A 23,514-nucleotide genomic window follows, 5' to 3' on the forward strand; every position below is an offset into this window, starting at 1 on the left:
CAGCCGTCGGTCAGGCGCATGCGCCCTCCAGGTTGCTTGCCGCGCACGTCCCTTCGGAGGGGACTGTTGCAGAGCCTTGTCATTCTGACCCGAGGAGCCCTGGCTTCCTCCCTCAGAGCGTCTGGCAGGTAGGTAGTGAGGGGCTGGTGTCCGCCAGGGTCCTGGAGTTTGAGGGGAGTGTGTGTGGCGGCCCCGAGCCCGGCACCCGCTCTCTGGCCCGGCTCCTCGCTCCATCTTCTCTTCCTTAGACCCGCTGACCTCCTCTTCGTCCCTTGCTGCTTACGCCTGGACCCCTCTTCCCGGCCTCGCACCTCCTTCGGCCCTGTGCTTGAGCCCTCTGCATTTGTCATTTTCTCGCATTGTCTGGCCTGGCGGAGGTCGTCGTGGGAATGGGCTTGCACCCCTCTTTTGCCACCCTAAAGGAATAAGACGGGTCATTCAGGGGACCACACTGAGATCTGGGCATTGTCCACCTTCCCGCTCCTCCCATGTTCTCTTCTCTTGAGTGCTCCTCCAGCTTTACAAGGTCTCTACTCGTTCTCCTTCGGTCTCAGCAGAGTGAGTGGGATCTGATTTCAAAAAGGAAGATATTGATCTTGGTCCAGCAGATGGCCCCAGAGCTGGTCTCTTGGCAGATATTCAGTCATGCCGTGTCAGGAGAGGTCGTACTTGGCTAAATATTTCATATTCTGTAAATATGCATAATAGGCCCGCTTCACTCCTTCAATTTATACGTGCCCGTGTGCGTTTTAACAAGTATATATTGAGCCCCTACTTTGTACAAGGCTGCTAGGTGCTGGAGATGCAACACTGAAAAAGACAGGTAAGATCCCTGTTGTACCCTGCTTCTAAAACGTAATATGAGAAAATCCTCTTTATTCCCCTTCATTTTGTCCTACATTCTGCTAAGATTTTGGCTTTTCTACTTTTGGCTCAAGAATCTTTAGAGCTTTTTCCTGGGTTTAGGGCTTTCAGCATGGAATAAAAGACCTTCCAGTCTGGCCTCCCCTTGCCTACTCAGTTTTATCCTCCTGTACTCTCTTCCCACTCTAGTTGTCCAGAGTACTCACTCCTGAATTCACAGTAGATTCCTGAATACTCTTTCCTCCCTATTGCAAGTTCCAACTAACTAAAATCCTATTTTCCTGTTGACTTTTTCTGCAGATTCACACTTTTTCTTTCCTTTATTCAGTTTCCTATTGTGCTGTACTGCAAAATTAAGTATTTTATTATATGTGGTCTTATTCTTGGGGAATTAGATTCTTTTGTGTTTTAAAAACAGTTAATAGAGCCAGACTGCCTGGTTTGAATCCCAGCACAGTCACAGCTTACTGGCCTCGGGCAGGTTATGTTACCTCTCTGTGCTTCAGTTTCTTCATTTATAAAATGAGGAGAGCACTAGTAGCTTCCTCACAGGGTTGTGAGAATTAAATGAGTAAGGCATGTAGGCTAGTGCCTGGCATATAAAGTTCTCAATAAATGTTAGCTGCCTAAGATGACCAAATTCCTTAAGGAAAGAGGCCACATTCTTTTTTTTTTTTTTTTTTTAAAGGTTTGGCACCTGGACTAACAACTGATGCCAATCTTTTTTTTTTTTTCTGCTTTATCTCCCCAAACCACCCCTGTACACAGTTGTATATCTTAGTTGCAGGTCCTTGTAGTTGTGGGATGTGGGACGCCGCCTCAACGTGGCCTGATGAGCTATGCCATGTCCACGCCCAGGATCCGAACCCTGGGCCCCCGCAGCGGAGCGTGCGAACTTAACCACTCCGCCACGGAGCCAGCCCCGAGGCCACATTCTTGTATTAATTTGGTATACACACATCCCAAGAGTATTATACACACAGTAGGTACCCAAAAGCTTGTTAAATTTGACTAAACTGGATAATTAGGCATTAGTACGACAGACCTGTATTCGTTTGCCTTTGTAGCTGTTGCATTCATGATAATTCTCTGTAGAAGGACAAGTAAAGACTAGCACTAAAATATTGAAATGCTTTGAGAACAGCTTGGTTCTGCTACTCTGAGCTTCCTTACCTCCTAGTATCGCCTCCTTCAGGCAAGACCCTTTGGATTTCCCTTCAGTCAGCAAGGAAAGAGTTAATGACAGTTGCATGGGGGCTTCCAGGACCTTTCTCCAGCTCTATGGATTGTGTCATGTCTGTGCTGGTGCCTCTGTTGATGTGATTATCCCCTGGGTTCAAAATAGCCGTTTCATGATGTCATCTAGTATGGTTGTGGTGAAATATTTACACATATGATATACATATTATTTTAGTAGAATTGCTTTTTACTTCTCCTTTCCATTACAGTTAGGGCACATGTTGTAGGGCATGTATTGGTAAAAGCTATGTGTCTACCAGGTTATGTTATTAATGAGTTTCATTTCAAGATAGAAAACAGGTATTTCAAACTATTCAGAAAAAGAGAGAGATGTTGAGTTTGAGAGTTGAGAACTACTGAGTAAATCCATGAGACTCCACCAGGTTTTTGTCCTTTATCCTTCTTACTTCAAATTAAAGTCTTTTTGTTGTTATAAATTAAAAGTTCAGATGGCCTCATCTCAGTAATAGAAATGAAAACATCAATAATTTATGTTCAGTGTTTGTAGAGATTATCATATCAGAATACTGTGTTCTATATTTCATTGATTCAGGTGGCTCTTGTTTCACCTAAAATTTTTAATCAAATGTTTTAGCTAATTTAATTAATTTTTTTACCATGGCATAGGGATCTTATATCTTGTTTTTCATTCTTTCAACATACTTTGTGCAGTGTCCTCATTGGTATATGATTTAATTATTTGGCATTGCAAACTGGAATATACTAATATGGTCTCTTCCATCAATAGAATTATATTTTTCTATTGAATGAAGTTTTTGGTGTTCATACCATTCATGGCTCCTCCAGAGATCCCCCTTGTTATGAATCCCTGTTGCAGAGCAATATCATGATAACCTTTTGATACTGTCAATTCACCTGTAATAAATGAAGATTTGTTATATTGAAGGATTAAATTTTGAGTCACATGAATACTTATTAAATTTATTTTTATTTTTGAATGGAAGTTCTCTTTCCCTGTGCTAAATTTATTACTTTCTTTCCAGAAATGTCTAATGCAAAAGAAAGAAAGCATGCTAAGAAAATGAGAAACCAGCCCACTAATGTGACTTTGTCTTCTGGCTTTGTGGCTGATAGAGGTGGAAAGCACCCTAATGGAGGTGGAAAACCTTTCCAAGCTCAGAAACATGGTAAGAGACACACGGTACTCTCTCCACTCCCATTTGGATCCTGTTTCTTTTGTCAATTCCTTTTGATAGTCATTATCTAAATAGTAAATGACCTGAATTAAAAACAGGTACAGATACAGTTGACCCTCATTATTTGAAAATTTTATATTTGCAAATTCACCTAGTTGCTAAAGTTTATTTGTAACCCAAAAATTAATTTTCACGGCACTTTCACGGTCATTCATGGGTGTGGGAAAAGTGGGAAAAAGTTTGAGTTGCCCCGTGTGGGTGTTCTTAGCTTAGGTTCCCAGGTGCCGTCTTGTTTCAGCTTTCATACAGAGATGGCCAGAGGATGGAGACCGTAGTGAGCAGTGCAGCATAGTGCAAGAAGCTATGGCTCTGACTGGGGTTTGAATTCCAACTGTGGGACTGCCTCAGGCAGGTCCTTAACACTTCTGAACCTCATTTTCTCTTTGTAAGATAAAAGAAATAGAATCTACCAGGATCAGTTTTTACCATTTAAGATTATAATCTATGTGAGATACGTATGTGTATATGTATATATGTGTCTGTGTGTGTGTACATATTTCCCCTAGGAATTCTGGTTCAGTATTTTCTAATTCAGTGTTCACTCTGACTTTACAGAACATAACTATTGGGAATAATGAAAATTGGCTATATGTATTTTAGAGCTGATATATTTTATATCTACTTTAACTGCTATAATTAAAGTACACTTCTGTATTTCCAAAAAAGAAGTACAGTGCAGTCATCATATCTTCATTTGACTTGTGTGCTTTAGAACCTTAAAAGGTGATATGAAGGTGATAGTTGTTCATTGGGCAGTGATAGAAAGTGCCAGTTTGGGAAGACAGCAAGCAGGTGACCAAGAACTTTTGGGGCACACTTTAAAGAATAGTGTGCAGTGGGTCTGATTAAGTAAGTTTTAGATTCATATTCAAAAGATGTACATTCAGATCCAACAGTTGATCCTCCCATGCCATGTGATAACCTTAACATATATTATCTTGTTTAAACCTCACAATGACAAACCTTGTAACAAGTTTCATGATTAAAGGGGCTTAATAATGAACACTATAGCAGAAACACCATAAAATTCTCTACTGCTCTCTCCCTCCATTCACAGACAGGGATTTGATGCTGTCTTAAGGTCAGAATGGTTTCAATGCCCAGACATTTGTATGCAGACTCTGCTTTTATTTCCTGCTTTAATTTAACGTAGCCTCCCAACTTGAGTGTGCCAGAGAATTACGATAAAAGACTGAACATGCAAAATCATGTGGATCGTAGTAGTGAAGGGAGCTTAGATTTAAAAATCCATGTTGCACTATTTATATGGAGAAAGCTCCCTTGTATCAGTTATATCCAAGGTTCTTTCATGTGTCTACTGACATGATTGGCTAGTGTGCTGCCTACTAGCCATGTCACCTTGGGCAAGTTAATTCACCTCCCTAACCTCCTCTTTAAAGAGAGGATAGTAATAGTCATCTTATAGCGTGGTTGTAGGATTAAAAACATGATCAGTGTTGCCACCCAGCATATGTTGTTCTCCACTGTAATCCTTAGCCCTGATAAGAGTGACATATTTCTTTTTGTTTTCTTTTTGAAAATATGCTAGAACCTGATTCTGGAACTTCACGACAGCGGCAAACCAAAATGACCCAACATTCACCACCTGAGCCTGATGTCAATGAGCAGTCTTCCTCTAAAGTAATGTTTAAAAAAAAGGGAGGATGGAAAGCAGGCCCTGAGGGCACTTCTCAGGAGATTCCCAAGTATATAACTGGTAGGTATTCGGAAAGAAGTGATGTTTGATTGTACTGTGAGCTCTTTGTTTCTAATGCAGGCAGCTTTCTAAAGCCCTCTGTCCTCTCTCGGGCCTGCCTCTCTATCCCTCTCCTCTCGTCCCCTCCTTCCACTTCAGGCCCTTCTCGCCTCCAGGCTGGACTTTGGTCACAGCCTCCGTGGGCCTGATTGCTCTCCCTTCTTCTGTTTCTCTCCTTTCTCTTACCTGTCTTCTTGTAAGTCCTTATTTGTGAACTCTTCCTCTTTGCCTCAAAATCTTCCCTGTCCCCTTACCCCACTTTTAAAAAATGTAAAATGCCATCTACACTGCTCAACATAGCATTCTTCAAAGATGCAACCAAATTTAACAGTTTGTTAAATCTGAGTATCTAAGGGCAACCAAGACCTCTAAATACCTGTCTCCAGGCGCTTTGCAGCCTCATCTCCCATCGCCCCCCCCATCACTCTCACCCCCACTGCTGCAGAACCCTATGTTCCTTGTATATACCTTAAGGGTACCTTCTGGTCTCTATGCCATCTTGGAGGAATTCACTTAAATTTCCCTGGTACTCTGTTTACTCTTCAGAAAAGAAAGTCTATTTTTCAATAAAGAAAATGAATAATAGTTATAGTTACATATTTGCAAAAAGCAGAAAATACTAAGAAAAAACCCTTTGAGTCAAAACCATTGTTTAAATTTTGTTTTTCTTTGTTTTTTTGTGTGATTATTGCACCTTAAAATGGTTGTGATTATAGTTCATGGAGCCCTCTGGGGTTTTTTGTTTTTTTTTAAAGATTGGCAGCTGAGGTAACATCTGTTGCCCATCTCTTTTTTCCTTCTTCTTCTCCCCAAAGCCCCCCAGTGCATAGTTGTATATTCTTAGTTGTGGGTCCTTCTAGTTGTGGCATGTGGGATGCTGCCTAAGCATGGCCTGACGAGCGGTGCCATGTCTGCACCCAGGATCTGAACGGGCGAAACCCTGGGCCACCGAAGTGGAGTGCATGAACTTAACCATTCGGCTACGTGGCCGGCCCCAGCCCTCTCTTTTAAAACACTCTTTGCAAATTTATTTTTTAACTTTTTTTCTGATTAGAAAAGTAAAACTGAATCCTTGCAGAAAATTTGAAATATGTAAAAGTTGAAGAATAGTTTCACAATTGTATCCTACAGAAATGACTACTATTGGTGTTAATCTAATAGGGGTTAGAGTGGTTGGTGAACCGTAAGCTCATGTGCTTCCAATCTGTCTGCCTTCTGAAATCTACCAGGAAAAATGTTGGTTTAAGCCTTGTTTTTCATGACGGTGCTATTTCCTTCAACAGCTTCTACTTTCGCTCAAGCCCGAGCTGCTGAAATCAGTGCTATGTTGAAAGCAGTGACCCAGAAGTCTTCTAATTCACTGGTTTTCCAGACTCTGCCACGGCACATGAGACGAAGAGCCATGAGCCACAATGTCAAACGCCTTCCTAGACGGTTACAGGAGATTGCCCAGAAAGAGGTACAAATTTCCCTTAGTGTAAATGTTTAGGTTAGTAGTTCCTAAAAGAAATTGAGAAGTATTAACCTAATAGAATTTATTGAAATGAAAACTAAAAAAAATGCTCCTTTGCGTGTTTTTGGTTTAATCATTATCCCTTCCACCTCCACAATCCATTCCCCACCAAATTAGCAGGCTGTTGGATATTACACTGCTTTTAAATATAGCATGTGGAGCCCCTGTCTTTTAATGATGTTAAATAGTTGATGTTTCCTTGCCAGATTTAAAATAAAATTCTGACCCTCTTAACAGATAAGCAGTTGTAGCTCTGCATGTTGGGGTGTGGCCATCTTGGAGTTGGAAGGTTAACAAAGGTAGCAACGCCTAGTATTTGCCTTTTGACTTTTTCAAAGTTAAAAACGTGGACTTGGATTTAATTGAACTTGAACTTGTTCAAGTCTAAGTGTTTTTGGTTTTACGAAAGTTCTTAGCTTGGACATTCTCAGGTTGTCTAAGCTTCCATGTCTTTACTAATTGATTCAGAATTTCTTTATCAAGTGCCTTATAGGTACTGGTACCATACTGGTGGTGGGGTCGGACTTCATCAAGGTAGAGTCCTTATCCCTAAGGGGCCCACAAACAAATGGAGAAGAGTTTTTTCACGAAGTTTGGCTTGGCTGTAGAAGAGATTAAGAGTAAAAACTAAACAGGAATTTTGTACTTTCAAGATTTAATTTGAAATCTGTTTCCCAGTAGTATCATTTAGCGTTTGTCTGCCAATACCTAACTGACAGGAAATGTCTAGGTTTTCCCCACTTTTATATTTTTGGTCATAAGTTTTGGTTTTAGTTACAATCTTAGAGGTTAAAAAAACAACAAAAAGCTAGCATTTGATTTATTCCCTCTTGCTCTGTAGTGTTAAAAGGCACAATAAGCTTGAATTACTGTGTTGAACATTTTATAGATATTCTAGTCTTCATAGTCCAGGAAGCTTGCCCAATTAGTAAGGGATAGAATTGTGCTTCCTTCTTAGGTTTACGTGTCTCTAAATCTTCACTTTCTGTTGCCTCCTCTGTTTTCATTGCAGAAATCACTAAGTTAAAAAATTAAGCAAACTAATGGGGTCTGTAAGGTACTCCACTAACTCTAAGGTTAGTTGTTTGAGTTCCTAACATTTAACTTTCTTATGAGATGGTTACAAACTAGGATCTGCCTTTCTTCTTGAAACTATAGGCAGAGAAAGCAGTGCATCAGAAAAAAGAACATTCAAAAAATAAATGCCATAAAGCTCGAAGATGTCACATAAACCGGGTGCTAGAATTTAACCGTAGGCAAAAGAAGAACATATGGTTAGAAACTCACATCTGGCATGCCAAACGGTTTCACATGATCAAGAAGTGGGGCTACTGCCTCGGGGAGAGGCCGACCGTCAAGAGCCACAGAGCCTGCTATCGAGCCATGACTAACCGTTGCCTCCTTCAGGTATACTTTTCCAAGTGTTTTTTTTTTTTAATTTTTGTTTAGATCCTTTCTGATATAGATGGACTTTTAGAATAGTTCATGGTGTGCCAAAGCCCTGTGTATGAGATTATTCATTTTAAAATTGATTACTGAGCATGAGGCACTTTGCCAGATGCTGGGGGTGAACCAGCCTGAAGTTATTAAGGTAGACTGACACTGATCAAATAATTAGCAGAATATACAATTGTAAGGGAAAAATATGCAGTACTTTGAGCGTTAGTAACAGAGGAACAGGGAAGCTTCCGCATGGAAGTGATGTTTGAGCTGAGCTCTAAGCGATAAGAAAATAGGAGAGTGAGGGAGGCAGAAGGAAGCCAGGTAAGAGCAAAGACTTGAAATAAATTCTGTGTGACAGAGATGAAGAGAGTGAGAGCAAGGCTAACAGTAGGATGAGATTAGTTCTGGAGAAGTAAGTAGGAAGCAGATCATGCAGGGTCTTGTTGGTTATGTTTGAAATTTATTTCGCATTGGTTCATTAGGTAGTCATTCATCAACAACAGCTATTTGAGAACCATCTGTGTGCACTGAGCAGTGTTCGAAATTCTCTTCTAGATATTCATGATTCAGTGGGATGCTAGGAAGTTTGTTTTAAACTCTTTGAGAGGATAGTTGGTTTTAGAGCCTCATAATTTTTATCTGGCTGCCTCCCCAATTGCTAATTCAATTGCTTTCTCTCTCTTCTAGTATATAGTTAGAAATTTGATCTTTGCAGAGGGCCTACCTTTCAATGACAGGATGACCTTGGCCAACTTTCGAAAGCCACTGGTATTAGTATCCTCTGATACCTCTTCAGATCAATATAGCAGAATAATCAATACAAGAACCTTTTTAAAAATTTGTGGTAAAATATACATAACATGAAATTTACCATTTTAACCATTTTTGAGGTCTAGTTCTATGGCGTTAAGTGTATGCACATTGTTGTGCAACTATCATCACCGTCCATCTCCAGAACTTTTTCATCTCTCTGAACTGAAACTCTGCACACATTAAACACTAACTCCCCTTTCCTCTTTCCCTCCAGCCCCAGGCAACCACCATTCTGTTTTCTGTCTTTATGAAGTTCACTACTGTAGGTACCTCATAAAAGCAGAATCAAGCAATGTTTATCTTTTTCAGACGGGCTTATTTCACTAAGCATAATGTCTTCAGGGTTCATCCATGTTGTATCGTGAGTCAGAATTCCCCTCTTTTTTTCAGAGGAAGACTGGCCCTGAGCTAACATCCCTGCCCATCTTCCTCTGCTTTATATGTGGGACACCTGCCACAGCATGGCTTGATGAGCGGTGCGTAGGTCCACAGCTGGGATCCCAAACGGCGAACCCCAGGCCACCGAAGAGGAATGTGTGAACTTAACTGTTGCGCTACCAGGCTGGCCCCAGAATTTCCCTCATTTTTAAGGCTGAATGATATTTCATTGTATATATTTACCACATTTTGTTTATTCATTCATCTGTCAATGGACACTTGAGCTGCTTCTACCTTTTGGCTATTGTTGATAGTGCTGCTATGAAAATGGATATACAGGGGCCGGCCCTGTGTCTGAGTGGTTAAGCTCTATACTCTGCTTGGGTGGCCCAGAGTTTTGCCAGTTGGATCCTGGGTGGGGACATGGCACTGCTTGTCAGGCCACAGTGAGGTGGCATCCCACATGCCACAGCTGGAAGGACCCACAACTAAAAATACACAACTATGTACCAGGAGGCTTTGGGGAGAAAAAGGAAAAATAAAATCTTAAAAAAAAAAAAGATGGATATACAAATATTTCCTCAATCTTTGTTTTCAGTTCTTTTGGGTGTGTACCCAAAAGTGGAATTGCTGGATCATGTATTAATTCTATGTTTAGGTTTTTGAGCAACCACCATACAGTTTTCCACAGAGGCCACACTATTTTGCATTCCCACCAGCAATGCACAAGCGTTCCAGTTTCTCCATGTCCTCACCAACACTTGTTGTTTTCTATTTTTTGTGGGGTTTTTTTGATAATAGCCGTCGTAATGGGTGTGAAGTGAATACAAGAACCTTTTAAGAGCCTTTGATTTGAAGACTCAGCTGCAGAAATCATAGATTCTAGTTGAATTCTTCATTTTACTTTGAGGAGACTGGGATCCAGAGAGATGAAGTGACTTGCCCAGGGCCACACAGCTTGTTGGTGGCCTGTGTAGCACCTGGGCAGCTGATTCTTCTGGCCTGTGCTTTTTCCATTGTACTCTGCCATCTCTCAAATTTTAGGACAGACCTAAGAGTTGATTCTCATTTTGGGCAAGATTTTTGCTGAGGCTATCAGATATTTTCTTTATATTTAATCAGCCCTAAGTAATAAAAATAATAGCTAATAGTAACAAATATTTAGAGTACTTAATTTATGCCTGTTTTAGTACTTTACATATGTTTACTCATTTAATCCTTACAACACTATGAGGTAAGTTTTTACCGTTACTTCCATTTTACGAATGAGGAACTCAGGTATGGAGAAGTTAGGTAATTTGCCCACAGCCGTACAACCAAAGAGTGGTGAAGTTGAGATTTGAGCCCAGGTAGTCTGACTCCAGAGTTACACGCTCTTAACCATTATTTTCTCTCAGCCAGTTGTATAAATTTGGGTGAGGTTCATCTAGCTGACAGCTGAGGGTAGATCACTGTTGCTGGGAAGGTTTCTGTGTGTGAGTGATAGCATTGATTGATGGGAGTTTGTCAGAAGCTTACCTATTATCTGCATTTAATTTTTAGTTGCTGAGTGTACTGAAATTGCTTAAAGGTGCTGGGGCAGAGGGGTTGGTTTGGGGGTGAGTGAGCCTGACTTGGCTTCTCCACTTACTGATTGTATGGCTTTGTTCGAGTAACAGTCTCTGTCTCCGTGTCCTCATCTGTCAAATAAGATAACAATAGTACCTGGTTCTTCAGGTGTTGGGAGAATTAAATGACAGTCTGTGCAAGGAGTTAGCGCAGCGCCTGGCGCACAGTAGCCCTACAGTGACTGTTATTATAGTTCTTTAACATATTGATTTTACTAGCTCAGTTTGATCTCTCTTCATCTTATTTAAATTGGTAAGGTCTTACTGTCATTACTCTCATTTTTCCTTGTACACTGTTTAGTCAAAGTTGCATATCATAGTCAAGACAGCATGAGAGGAATAGAGAATAAATTAATTGCAACATGTATCTCTGGGCTCGGTGTTAAGTTATCTTTAGATCCTGAATTAGCTGACCAAAGTGAACAATCTTAGCATAATTTTGCAGAATTTATTACTGCTTGCTAATTTGACTCTGGTTTATTACTTTAGGGGGATTTTAGGGAGGAATAATCCTTTACTTAGAGGCAGCAGTTTTTATATCTTTCTTATAACTTGTCTATGAATATGAGGTGAAACAAATATTTTTTTCTAAAAAGTAGGACACTGTAACCTACATATTAAATGGAAGTTCATTTTGGTTTTGATTCAAATGGGTTTAAGAATATTTGCTGATATAGTAGGTGTAGACAGGTTTCAGATTTTGACTTATGAAATAATAGCTTTAGCAATTTGTTCTGTGTCTTGAACTTCTAGAGGTTTTTCTGATGTGGCTTTTGGCTTCTTAGCAGTTTTTCTTTTTTAAAGATTGGCCTCTGAGCTAACATCTGTTGCCAATCTTCTTTTTATTTTTCTTCTCCCCAAAGCCCCCCAGTACATAGTTGTATATTCTAGTTGCAGGTCCTTCTGGCTGTGCTGTGTGAGATGCCGCATCAGCGTGGCCTGATAAGTGGTGCCGTGTCCACACCCAGGATCCAAACTGGTGAAACCCTGAGCTGCCACAGCAAAGTGCACGAACTTAACCACTCAGCCATGGGGCTGGCACCCTTCTTAGCAATTTTACCCCATGTAAATTCCTAAGTATTTAATTGTGTCTCCCTCTGCAGGATTTATCCTACTACTGTTGTTTGGAGTTGAAGGGCAAAGAGGAAGAAATACTAAAGGCACTGTCTCCAATGTGTAGCATAGACACAGGTAAACTTGTTTCAAAGCTGAGTCCTTTTTTAGTCTTTGTATATTTATTCATTTTATGGATAAGTGTCTGCTGTAAGCATTTTGGAATTTAAATATATATAAAAATGTGTGAGACAGTTCTTGTTCCCAATGAGTATATTAATATATGGAAAGCTTTGGGTGGCTTTTAAATCATTTCTCACATTGTCAAGTGTAAAGTGAGAGAACCATTATTCTAATGGCGTGAATTTAGCCAGGAAGAAACTCAGGACTCATTAAATTGTTCATTTAATAAATATTTATTGAGAACTTACTGTGTCCCAGGCTTTGATCTAAGCGGGCATCAAAACCAAAACCTTATCCTTCATGGAGATGGACAGTAAATAATAGTATGGCCATCAGGAAGTAATCCTGCAGCGTCAACACTTGAAATTGTGGAATTTTGTTTCTGTTTATGTCAGGATTGACTTTTGCAGCGGTTCACTGCTTGTCTGGAAAGCGCCAAGGTAGCCTCTTGCTTTACCGGGCAAATAAATATCCTAGAGAGATGCTGGGGCCTGTTACATTTATTTGGAAGTCTGAGAGGACCTCTGGTGACACTTCTGAGAGCAGGCAGTTGTGGATCTGGATTCATCCAACTCTCAAACAGGTATAATCCTGGAGATTATTTCCCCATCACTCTGTTACTGCATTCTTGATTACTGTTGGACATCAATGCTGTAGAAATTTAAATGGTATAAAAGTTGGACTGATCTTGGTATTTGAATATAGGAAGAAAAGCTGTGTGAAGATTACATGAAGCAAATCTTGACCTCTCACTTTTTAGTAAGCCATGAGTAGAAGTAGAGATGGAAACCAATCTTACTATGCAAATGGCTTCAAATGTTGCATTTGGATTGATGTTTCTGCCATGCCTGAATTGGTTCATTGGTATCTAGGTGCCTGTTAGAACCTAGTTGGTGATGAGAAGTTGTTTTGTTTTGTTTTGTTTTTTTATTGAGGTCATAATAGTTTATAACATTGTGAAATTTCAGTTGTACATTATTATTTGTCCATCACCATAGGTGTGTGCCCCTTTACCCCTTTTGCCCACCTCCCAATTCCCTTCCCCTCTGGTAACCACTAATCTGTTCTCTTCGTCCATGTGTTTGTTTAACATCCACATATGAGCAAAATCATTTGCTGTTTGTCTTTCTCTTTCTGGCTTATTTCACTTAACAAGGTCCATCCATGTTGTTGCAAATGGGAAGATTGTGTCTTTTTTATGGCTGAGTAGTAGTCCATTGTATATACATAACACATTTTCTTTATCATTCATTAGTCAGTGGGCACTTGGGTTGCTTCCACATCTTGGCTATTGTGAATAATGCTGCAATGAAGATAGGGGTGTATAAGTCTCTTTGAACTGTTGATTTCAAGTTCTTTGGATAAATACCTAGTAGTGGCGTAGCTGGGTAGTATGGTGTTTCTCTTTTTAATTTTTTGAGAAATTGATGACAAGTTGTTTTGAGTAATTCTGATGATTTTTTAATACTGCATGTAGCTTACCTTCCCTTTTTAGCATATTCACTGCTTGTATATGGTATGGTATAAAATTTTCACTTTCAACTTTTTAGAAAAATTTGATCAGAGTAGTGATGTTGTTTTCCTTAATTTTTGACATTTAGGAGTTTCTTTTTCTGTGAAAAAAACTCAAAAAATAAAAAAGCTTTTTGATGTTGATGACTTTAATTTGTGAAGGGATGAAAATGTAAATTTTTAAAGGGAGAAAAAATAACATAAACTAAACCAATTTAAATTTGTAGTGTATTTAAATTTCAAAATGTAAAAGTAAAATGTTTAAATATATCCTTAGGATATTTTAGAGGAAATAAAAGCAGTGTGCCAGTGTATGGAACCCATCAAACCAACTGTCTGCATCCAAGACCCCGTTCTGTCACCATCCCAAGAAAAAAGCCAAACTGAACTGCCTGAGGAGAAAATTGGCAAGAAAAGAAAACGGAAAGATGATGGAGAAGATGGTAAACCAATTAAAAAAGTTATTGGTGATGGAACTAGAGATCCATATCAGCCATATTCTTGGATCTCTCCAGCCACCGGCATTATAATCAGGTACGGGTTGAATTTGCTCTGAACATTTTCAGTAAAGTCTTGCTCTATTTTTGCCTGTGGCACAAACATTGTATTTAATGGAAGTTTGCATTTTGAGACCTTCTCTCTCTTTCAGTGATTTGACGATGGAGATGAACAGATTCCGGCTCATTGGTCCGCTTGCCCATGCCATCCTAACTGAGACACTAAAAGCTGCTTCCGTCCACACTGTAAGAGAAAATATGAGTGTAATGTTCTATTTTAGTCATGTTCTTCTCAACAAATTTATGAAACCTTACATATAATTTGGTAACATTTGGACCATGGCTTATAAATGTTTATTTCCCTACTTAGGCTTATTATTAAAGACTTTATCATCTTTCACTTCTAGAAGTAAAAGTAATCTCAATGAATGTAGCAAGTAAACTGACTTTTTCTTATTTAAATACAGATGACTCTTGCAGTGTCTTGTAGAAGGGTCTTGTCTTCTGCTCCTTCGGTGGGTAACAAGAGCCCCTAAAATCCCTGAAAGTGTCTACAATTTTTTTTTTTGTTTGTGCAGGTGTGAGGCATATTTTCTGGGGCTAGTTTTAATGATCTGTGATGCCTAAAAAGTTTGAGAGCAATATGTCTGGTGCAGCACTGTCCAGTAGAACTTTCTGTGAGAATGGTGTTCCATTGTGCTATCCCATACTATAGCCACTAGCCACATGTGGCTGTTGAGCACTTGGAATGTGGCTAGTGTGACTGAGGAGCTGAATTTGTACTGTTATTTAATTTTAATTAACTAAAAATTAAATTCAAAGAGCTCTCTGTGCCTAATGGCTGCCATGTTGACAGCACAAGTCTAGACAGTAGGGCCTAGACTGGGAATTAGACACTGTGGGTTCAGGTTTGGGGTGTTTTCCTATATTAGTGCAGTTAACCTTTTAGTGTCTGTGCCTCTCACAGATTTGACGTGGTCAAATATGATGATAGATCTGAATAGCTTGTGAGCTTTTAGAAGAAAGATACTTTAAAAAACAAAGGCTGCTTCTCTCTTCCCTGCTTCCACGCTGGTCTCAATCCTGTTGTCTTCCTGACTTCCCTCCCTCGTTCCACCTTTTCACTCCGTTCTCTACCCAGGAGGCAGAATGATCTTTTAACAGTTTATTCATGTCATGTTACTTCCTGATTAAAAGCTTTTGAATAGCTTCTCATTGTATTTAAGATAAAATCCAAAGCCCTTAACGTGACTGCGTCATCTCGTGCCTTCCTGCCTCCTCCCTCTGCACCTCCTGCACTTCTGCCGCATTGGCCTTCCTTCAGCTTCTAGAATATGTCTGTTCTCATCTGCCTTAAAGCCTTCACACCTGCTTTTCTCCGCCTGCCAGAACATTCTGCCTCCACCACTCTTTGCTTGGCTAAACCTTCTTCATTCTTCAGGCTTTAACATTTATATCCTTTACCACTAGAATCCTTTCCTGATCCCCCAAAGTTAAATTACAGCCCTCCTGCTGTTTTTATTGCATCTTGTACTCTTGCTCAATTTATATGTCTAGATTTGTTTTATAGTATTATTATGATTATTTTTTGGTGAGGAAGATTTGCCCTGAGCTAACATTCGTGCCAGTCTTCCTCTGCTTTGTACGTGGGATGCCTCCATAGCACGGCTGAGGAGTGGAGCAGGTCTGTGCCTGGGATCCGAACTTTAACCACTCAGCAGCGGAGCTGGCCCCTAGATTTGTTCTGTGTCTTTATGACACTTGTGTTGAGCTTCGTGCTGGCAAGGGCAGGGGCAGTCCTGTTCTTTGCTTTGTCCCCAGTGCTTAACACAGTGCCTGGTGCAGAGTAGGTGCTTCACCCTAGCTAATGAGTTGCAGAAGGAGGGAGGATTTGAACCCAGGAGGTTTGGTTCCAGAGCTTGTACTTAAACTACTAAGCTCTGCTGCCTGAGTTTCTGTGAGGTACACGGCGCGTGTGTTACGGGTTGCTTCTTTAGAATCCATAAGGGCACGTCCTGTTTCAGTGAACTTCAGTATGAATCATGGCTATAGGTTCTCCTTGTGGGCAAACACATGGTACTTGGTGTGCTTTTGGAAACCTTGCTCAATTCCTAGTTCTGTCTGGAAAAAAATATAAGTATTTATGTGTCTTATTTGAAGTTTCCAGGCGTATAATATAGTTGTAATATATCCTTTAGCTCGAGATTTCTTCAAAAGGTATTAGTTTGGTTTTTCTTTGGTGAGGAAGGTTTTATTGCTTAAATTGGTGGTAATAAAGTTGGCGACTGTAGGAGAGGAGCAAAGAGCAAGGCCTGTCTTGTTCCACTGTGCTTGAGAGAGAACGCAGGCGTGAAGTAGCGTAGTTAGGTACTCTCAGAAATCCTGAGAGAGGTCTAGTGCTGTGTCCTTGCCTCTAACCAGAAGAGTAGTTAGTCTGGTGTTAATTACTGTGTTAAATACAGTGGCAGTTTCCCCGATTCCCTCCATAAAACATTCATTCCCATACAGGAAAAAAAGGTGAGGGCCGATAGCAACCAAAACAAACTTATTAAGTCTGATTCATTATTTGTCTGGTGAGCAGGAGTTGTTATTTTTCAGGAGGGAGAGGACACAGAGAAAACACCTCACTGCTGGTGGGTTGAAACCTGTAGGAATCCTGATAGCGTTTCCCTTCATCACAGACAAGAAGCCATTTTTGAACTGTTGGGAGGTATGCAGAGGGAATACCGGGTTGCGCTGGGGAAGAAGGGAGCATTGGGAAGTGGGTTAGAAGAGCATTTTCCGTTGGGCTGCCTACATGTAGTGGTGCTTTTTAACTTATAGCTGTTTGTTATAATACAGCAAGAAAGCGAGTAAGAGAGATGCCTGAACTCAGTAAATAGAGTGATACTGTTTGAGTTTGTTAATGAAACGACAAACAAATGAGATGTTAGTATTCTAAAAAACTGGCATTAGGACACTATAGACAAGTGCACATACCTGGTACTAAACTCAAATCTGTACTCACCTGCATGATTGCCTTTGTGCCTGTAGCTACTATAGTTATCATTGACAGAAACATACATGCTCAAGCTGTAGAATAACCTGTTAGTTAATTTAATGTTTTTTGTGAGAAACTTCATTCTTTATGAATGTTAATTTATCCTCTAAAAGTATCAATGGGGAAAAAAGAGAATACATGTTCTTAAATAATTAGCCCAAGAAGAAAGTTTCATTAGAAAAATTTTAAAACTCAAGCAAATATGTATGTGTTGTGAATGACTTTCTGTGAGCTCGTTCTTGTTTTGTTTTCTTTTTGTTGAGGAGTAACATCACCAGCAGAAATTCCGGCAGGTACTGTTCTGGGACTCACGGTTGGGGATCCTCGAATAAATTTGCCTCAAAAGAGGTCCAAAATTTTGCCCAGTCCAGAAAAATGCCAAGGTAAGGTTCTTGAAACAGCCCTGGTTTTCCTTACTATTTTGAGCAGGCTACTCCGTCCCATTAGAGTTCTGTCTGTGAAAGCTCTGCAGTTGCTTCATCTGTAAAAGTTAGGGCCATCTGTACCTGCCTACCTTTCAGGGTGATGATCAAAGAAGGTGGTGTGTGTGGAAATATCTTTTAGCTGTAAAACACATAGCCTGATCCTTATATTCATTTTTTTCCCTGAGTTCTTTATTTTTAGTAAAACCTGTCTCTCTGCAAACTGGGTTCTCTGAAAATGCCTGGCATTTCAGAATTTTAATTGTGAGGAAGGGATCTGCACCCGCAGCTGGTCTTGTGCTCATGGAAGCCTCTGTCTGACCATACAGATGATCCAGGTTCGAATCCTGGCAAGGCCATCCCAGGTGCTGAAGGGTAAGATGTCTTGGTTTAGACTCAGTAGAGTGGCCTGAGGGAGTTTGGCTGGGTGGCATAGGAGGGTGGGTAGGTTCTGGCTAAAATTTTAGTCTGATCTGGGATTTGCAGCAGTTGTGATGATGTTTTATTGTGTTTACTGTCATTTAAATATGGTTAATTGGAAGAATCATTAAAATTAGCTCGTGAATTTTTGGAGAAAAAGTACAGATGTGTATAGCAACAACTGCAGAATTTTTTTTTTCCCTCCACATCTAGTTAGATAGCATATTAAAGGGGCAATAAATTACTCTGTCAGAACTTCACGTGAAAGGAGGATTGGATGAGGGAGGAGTTTGAAGTTACCTGGGTAAGTTAGTTAATTCTGGAGCCCACAGCTTTAACCAGTGAGTTGCTGCGTCTTTTCTTTAACGGCAGTACGGTTTAGTGTGATCGTAGAAGTTTTACTGTCTGTGAGTTCGTTAGTGTCGACTATCTCGATCGCCTTAAAGCTGTGGTTAAACTCCACTTCATTTCTCTTGATGCCTCAGATTCTTTTTTGGAATGAGGCAGTTTTGTATTAAATCCTTTCTAGGGCTTTAACTTAATATGAATCAGTTCAAGGAAAATTAAAGTCTATCTTGAAAAACATGATTTAGTTTTTACTATAAAAGCTTGCCATCTTGTTAGTCATTGTGAATTTCATTAAAACCTGTTTTATGTAATTTCTTTGAAGAAGTATTGGCATGTGAGCTACACAAAGAAGTAAACTTCTTAAGGAGTTAGTATTATACCAATATTATTAACAAATGTAATATATTATCTAGGAAGGTAATTCAAAACTAAAGTTAGAAGCATACTTTGATGAGCTGAGTCAGTAAATAAAAGATTAATCCTTGGAAGAATCTCAATGTCTAATGTCAATGTCTCAATGTCTAATAAGAATCAATGATGATCTAAAACTTAATTCTCTGACATAGTTCCAGTCTGTCTGTCTATGTCTGAAATCATTCGCTACCTATTTTGACTTAGGTAAAACAGACCAATTCTGGTGGTACTTAAACTATAAAGAAGCATTTGCCTGATTTGGATAACAAACTCTTTATCTTTTTATGTGTACTGGAAACTGGAGAGCTCTGAAGAGAGAGGGTACAGGAATGTGATACTGTGATATGATAAGAAATATATATTTTCTTTTTGTCCACAGTTCCTGACACACAACTCCTAAAACCCTGGTGATTTACTAAATAAGTGCCATAGAGGCTAAAGGAGCCTCTTTTGTTATTCATAACAAGCCCCTTTCAACCACACTTGAGTTTATGTTGATGAGATGACTTTTGGAAAGGCCCTGAGCACGGTGGGCAGGTTGCCAGGGGAACCAATCACATGATTATGGGGTTGGAACTTTCAGCCCCCACCCCTACCCAGAGGGTAGAGGGGCTGGAGATTGAGCTCAATCACCATTGGCCAATGATTTAATCAACCATGCCTACTTGATGAAGCCTCCATAAAAATCCTAAACAATGGGGTTCAGAGAGCTTCCAATTTGCTGGACACGTGGAGGTAGGTGCTGGGAGGGTGGAGTGCCCAGCAAGGGCATGGAAGCTCCACACCCCTTCCCCTGTACTTTGCCCAATGCATCTCTTCCATCTGGCTGTTTTCTGAGTTGTATCCTTTTATAAAAACAAAAACAAAAACAAACAGCATAATCTTAGTAAGTGATTTGTGTTCCTGAGGTGTGGGAGCTGTTTCTAGCAAATTGTTGAACCCAAGGAGGATGTCATGGGTGAAAGCAATTTATAGCTGATTGGTCAGAAATGGGACACCAGGACTTTTGGTTGGCATCTGAAGTGGGAGCCGTCTTGCAGGACCAACTCCTTCACCCACAGGATCTGATGCTATCTCCAGGTAGATAGTGTCAGGATTGAGTTAAGTTGGTGTCCGAGAATTGCTTGCTGTGGGAGCTCGCACATTTGAGTGTGAGAGGTGTTGAGAGTGGAATAGTGGGAGAACAGAGAAGGAAACCTTCAGTAAGAATGTAAGTGATGAGACATATTGTTAGATGCTTTGAAGAAATTTACTTGAGTATTTGGTTCTTGATTTTGAATTACATATTAGTAATGTGTTTTTGAAAATCTCAACTTCATTAAGACAGCATTTCACTATGTGTGTAACTGGTTTTCTCGGTGAGATTTAAAAATATAATTTCTGGGCCGGCCCGGTGGCACAGTGGTTAAGTTCGCACGTTCCGCTTCTCGGCGGCCAGGGGTTCGCTGGTTCGGATCCCTGGTGCAGACATGGCACTCCTTGGCAAGCCATGCTGAGGTAGGCATCCCACACATAAAGTAGGGGAAGATGGGCATGGATGTTAGCTCAGGGCCAGTCTTCCTCAGCAAAAAGAGGAGGATTGGCAGTAGATAGCTCAGGGCTGATCTTCCTCAAAAAAAAAAATAATAATAATTTCTTCTATACTGTTGTTTTAGTATTTGCTTTCCTTAGCATCTGCTGATTTCCTTTGCTAGATTATTTTAACTAGTCTTTGCCTTCCACAGATGAATATTTTGCTTTAGAAAATATCGAACTTACATTGTGCTCATGGCTTTTTAAAATCTTCCTCTTTGCACACTCTTTGGTAATGTGTACACCAAACAGGGGAAGAGGCAAATTACCGTGAGAATGATGGTCAGAGATCATCCTTTACTTTTCACAGCTTTAACAAGCACTTTTAGAGCACTATCTACAGTGGACTTTCAGAAGCGCCCATTATTGGTCATTTTGCCTTGACTTCTCTTTCTGCTCTTGGGAGGAAAAATCCTCATTGCCTCAGCTGGGCCCCTTTAACTACTCTGCACATTGAATTTAAAATAGAGTGAGTTTGAAGACTGTAACTTTGATTTATTTGATTCCCAAATGAGAAAACTTTTTATTAGTTTCCTTTGCTTCTCTTAAGTAGAACTTAAGAAAGTTTTATTTTAAAATTTGAGCATCTTTAAATACATTTAAGAAAGGAGAAAACAGGCTACTTCCTTCAACCTTCGAGTCACGATTCTGGAGTTATGTAGTCAGTTAGCTTTTCTCTGGGTATGAAAAAGAATATGCTTATGTGAGCCGTGGGGAAGGACTTAGAATTACATTCGGAATTGATAGGCATTCTAGGCACAGCTAGGTGCGTGCTGACCACCTGGTGACTTTCTTTTCTCTCACTGGTCAAGACTGTTGACCGGAAAGGGCCTTGCCCTTTACCTTCAGACATGCTCTATTCTGTTTTAAATAGACTTTGTATTTTAGAAGTTTTAGATTCACAGCAAAAGTGAGTGGGAAGTACAGAAAGTTCCTGTATCCCTCTGCCCCTACGCGTGCATAGCCTCTTCCGCTACCAACATCCTGCGCTCGAGGGGCACATTTCTTACAGTCTATGAACCTACACTAACACATCATTATCACCCAAAGTCCGTAGTTTATATTAGGGTTCACTCTTGGTGTTGTGCATTCTATGGTTTTTGACAAATTTATAACAACATGTATCCACCGTTACCGCATCATACAGAATAGTTTCACTGCCCTAAAAATCTGCTGTGCTCCACCTATTATCTCTCTCTCCCTCCTCAATCTTTTTACTGTCTCCATAGTTTTGATTTTTCAAGAATGTTAGATAGTTGGAATCATACATTATGTAGCATCAGATTAGCTTCTTTCATGTAGTCATATGCATTTAAGATTCCTATATGTCTTTTCATGGTTTAATAGCTTATTTCTTCTTAGTGCTGAGTAATATTTCATTATCTGGACTTACCATTTACTTTGTTTCATTTGTTTATTTAGAATATTCGCAGATGAGGTTGTGCTTTCCTGTACCTTTACACCCTAAGTATTAGCCATCTCGGTTGTCCGCAGCCAGATCTGAATACACTCCCAACTTTGTCATTCAAGTCTATGGCAGTACTCCACAGGAAAGCGTTCTGGGTGGACAGAGGCTGTTTGAAATGGGGCTTATTTGTTCTTAGATGAGCTGTGTGAACTTGGGCAGGACACAGTAAAGTTACTCGAGATGCTCTTGGTTATTATCTCCATGAGAAACAGTGTACTAGAAGCAGTTGCTGCTTTAAGGAGCTTTTATCTCAGATCTTATCATCGATTTAATATGCTCTGTCTTTGTTCTCCCCTGAAATCTGTCACATTATGGCCCAGTTGGTTTCCACTTTTTTTTCCCAGCTATCAGACCCATGCAGGTATGTGCCTTTGAGTGACCTTTCTGTTGGCATTTTAGGACCTTTGCCAAAACTCATGAATTGTCTGACTTTTTTCTTTTTTTGTAAATTCTTCAGTCCAACAAAATAAGGTTTGGAAGACATTTTTTTCCCCTACTCTTTAGAAGACTTCATCTATGAAGTCTCCTCTATTGGTATATATGTTTATAACCAGAGGAGTTCCTCCTCTTTTCCCACTAGAGTATTTTGCCATGGTGTGGCTTATTTAAAGAGATGACACAATGTATGTCACAGAAAATACACTCATTTTAAAGGAATGAGAAAAACACATCTTACAGAAAGGATAAATATTCAGTTCAATAAAAAAGGGTTATCAGAGACTTGAAATAGTTGAGCAGAAGGAAAGGATGATTATCTGTTGGCTCACCACCATTGGGCCAGGAATGATAGAAAGAGCCCTGGAGCTGGTAGTTCAAATATAGCTTGTGCTGTCATAGCATATTACCAAGAAATTGTCTGCCTGTGTGTGGTTCCTAGAATTTGATTATCTTAAATGTGGAATTAGGCAGTTATTTAGAGGCAATTTAATGTGATATTTGCATCTTATACACTAAAAATAAATGTCAGAGAAATAAGTTTAGGAGCCTTTGCTGTTTCACATATTATGAAACCAACTATAAGAATAACTTAATTTCTAGTCAAGTAAATTCTTCTAGAGAAGTTAAGTAAGTGCCTATAAAATGTTTTCTTATAACAAAAGGTGAACTGGCAATGATTAAAGTTTGGCTTCATTGATCTAAAGGATGTGGTTTGAAGGCTATTTCTTTTCCATCTTAGATAATGAGAAAGTTAGACAGCTGCTTCTGGAGGGTGTACCTGTGGAGTGTACGCATAGCTTTATTTGGAACCAAGCTATCTGTAAGAGTGTCACGGAGAATAAAATCTCGGATCAGGTAACTAATAGTGTACTGATTGTTGGTACAGCCATGAAGACAGGTTAAAATTCATCACTCTAGAGATCATAAAAGTTATTTCGTACTTTGTAGAATCCTATAGACTTCCTTTTATTTTCAAACAATTTATTGCTCCCTTACTTATGATACATACTGTGATTTTTTCCTGTTCTTATGGAAGAATAATCTCTAGGTAAAGTTATGACAAAGACCTTTTCTTGAAGTGATAGTCTCATGGTTTAAATACCTGTTTTTCTTGTATTGTTTTTTTTCCCTTAAATGGTCTCTGTCTTTAATTTCACAATGATTGAGCTCCTACCAGGACCAGGGATTGTATGAGATGATGGAGTAGATGACTAGAATGGGTCCTAAGCCCAGACTAGGCAAACTGGAGAAAGCTTCCTGGTTGGAAGAGCTGACTCTTAGATGGGTGGTCAGAATTAACCAGACTTCTTGGGGCTA

General features: G+C 39.8%; 1 protein-coding gene across 1 annotated transcript in view; it reads left to right on the plus strand.

Annotated features, from left to right (window-relative positions):
- The first annotated feature begins 5 nt into the window (after positions 1–5).
- POP1 (POP1 homolog, ribonuclease P/MRP subunit) overlaps positions 6–23,514 on the plus strand; it is a 34,926-nt gene continuing 11,417 nt past the window's right edge. The window contains exons 1-12 of the mRNA XM_001915352.5: positions 6–128; positions 3,108–3,251; positions 4,870–5,037; positions 6,360–6,535; positions 7,748–7,996; positions 11,934–12,021; positions 12,462–12,649; positions 13,856–14,112; positions 14,228–14,321; positions 16,674–16,785; positions 17,379–17,498; positions 22,937–23,052. Of these exons, the coding sequence (XP_001915387.2) occupies positions 3,110–3,251; positions 4,870–5,037; positions 6,360–6,535; positions 7,748–7,996; positions 11,934–12,021; positions 12,462–12,649; positions 13,856–14,112; positions 14,228–14,321; positions 16,674–16,785; positions 17,379–17,498; positions 22,937–23,052 (1,710 nt within the window). The 5' untranslated portion in view covers positions 6–128; positions 3,108–3,109. The remainder of the gene's footprint in view (positions 129–3,107; positions 3,252–4,869; positions 5,038–6,359; positions 6,536–7,747; positions 7,997–11,933; positions 12,022–12,461; positions 12,650–13,855; positions 14,113–14,227; positions 14,322–16,673; positions 16,786–17,378; positions 17,499–22,936; positions 23,053–23,514) is intronic.

The sequence above is a fragment of the Equus caballus genome, chromosome 9 (genome assembly GCF_041296265.1).
Source record: "Equus caballus isolate H_3958 breed thoroughbred chromosome 9, TB-T2T, whole genome shotgun sequence".
NCBI classification, from domain to species: domain Eukaryota; kingdom Metazoa; phylum Chordata; class Mammalia; order Perissodactyla; family Equidae; genus Equus; species Equus caballus.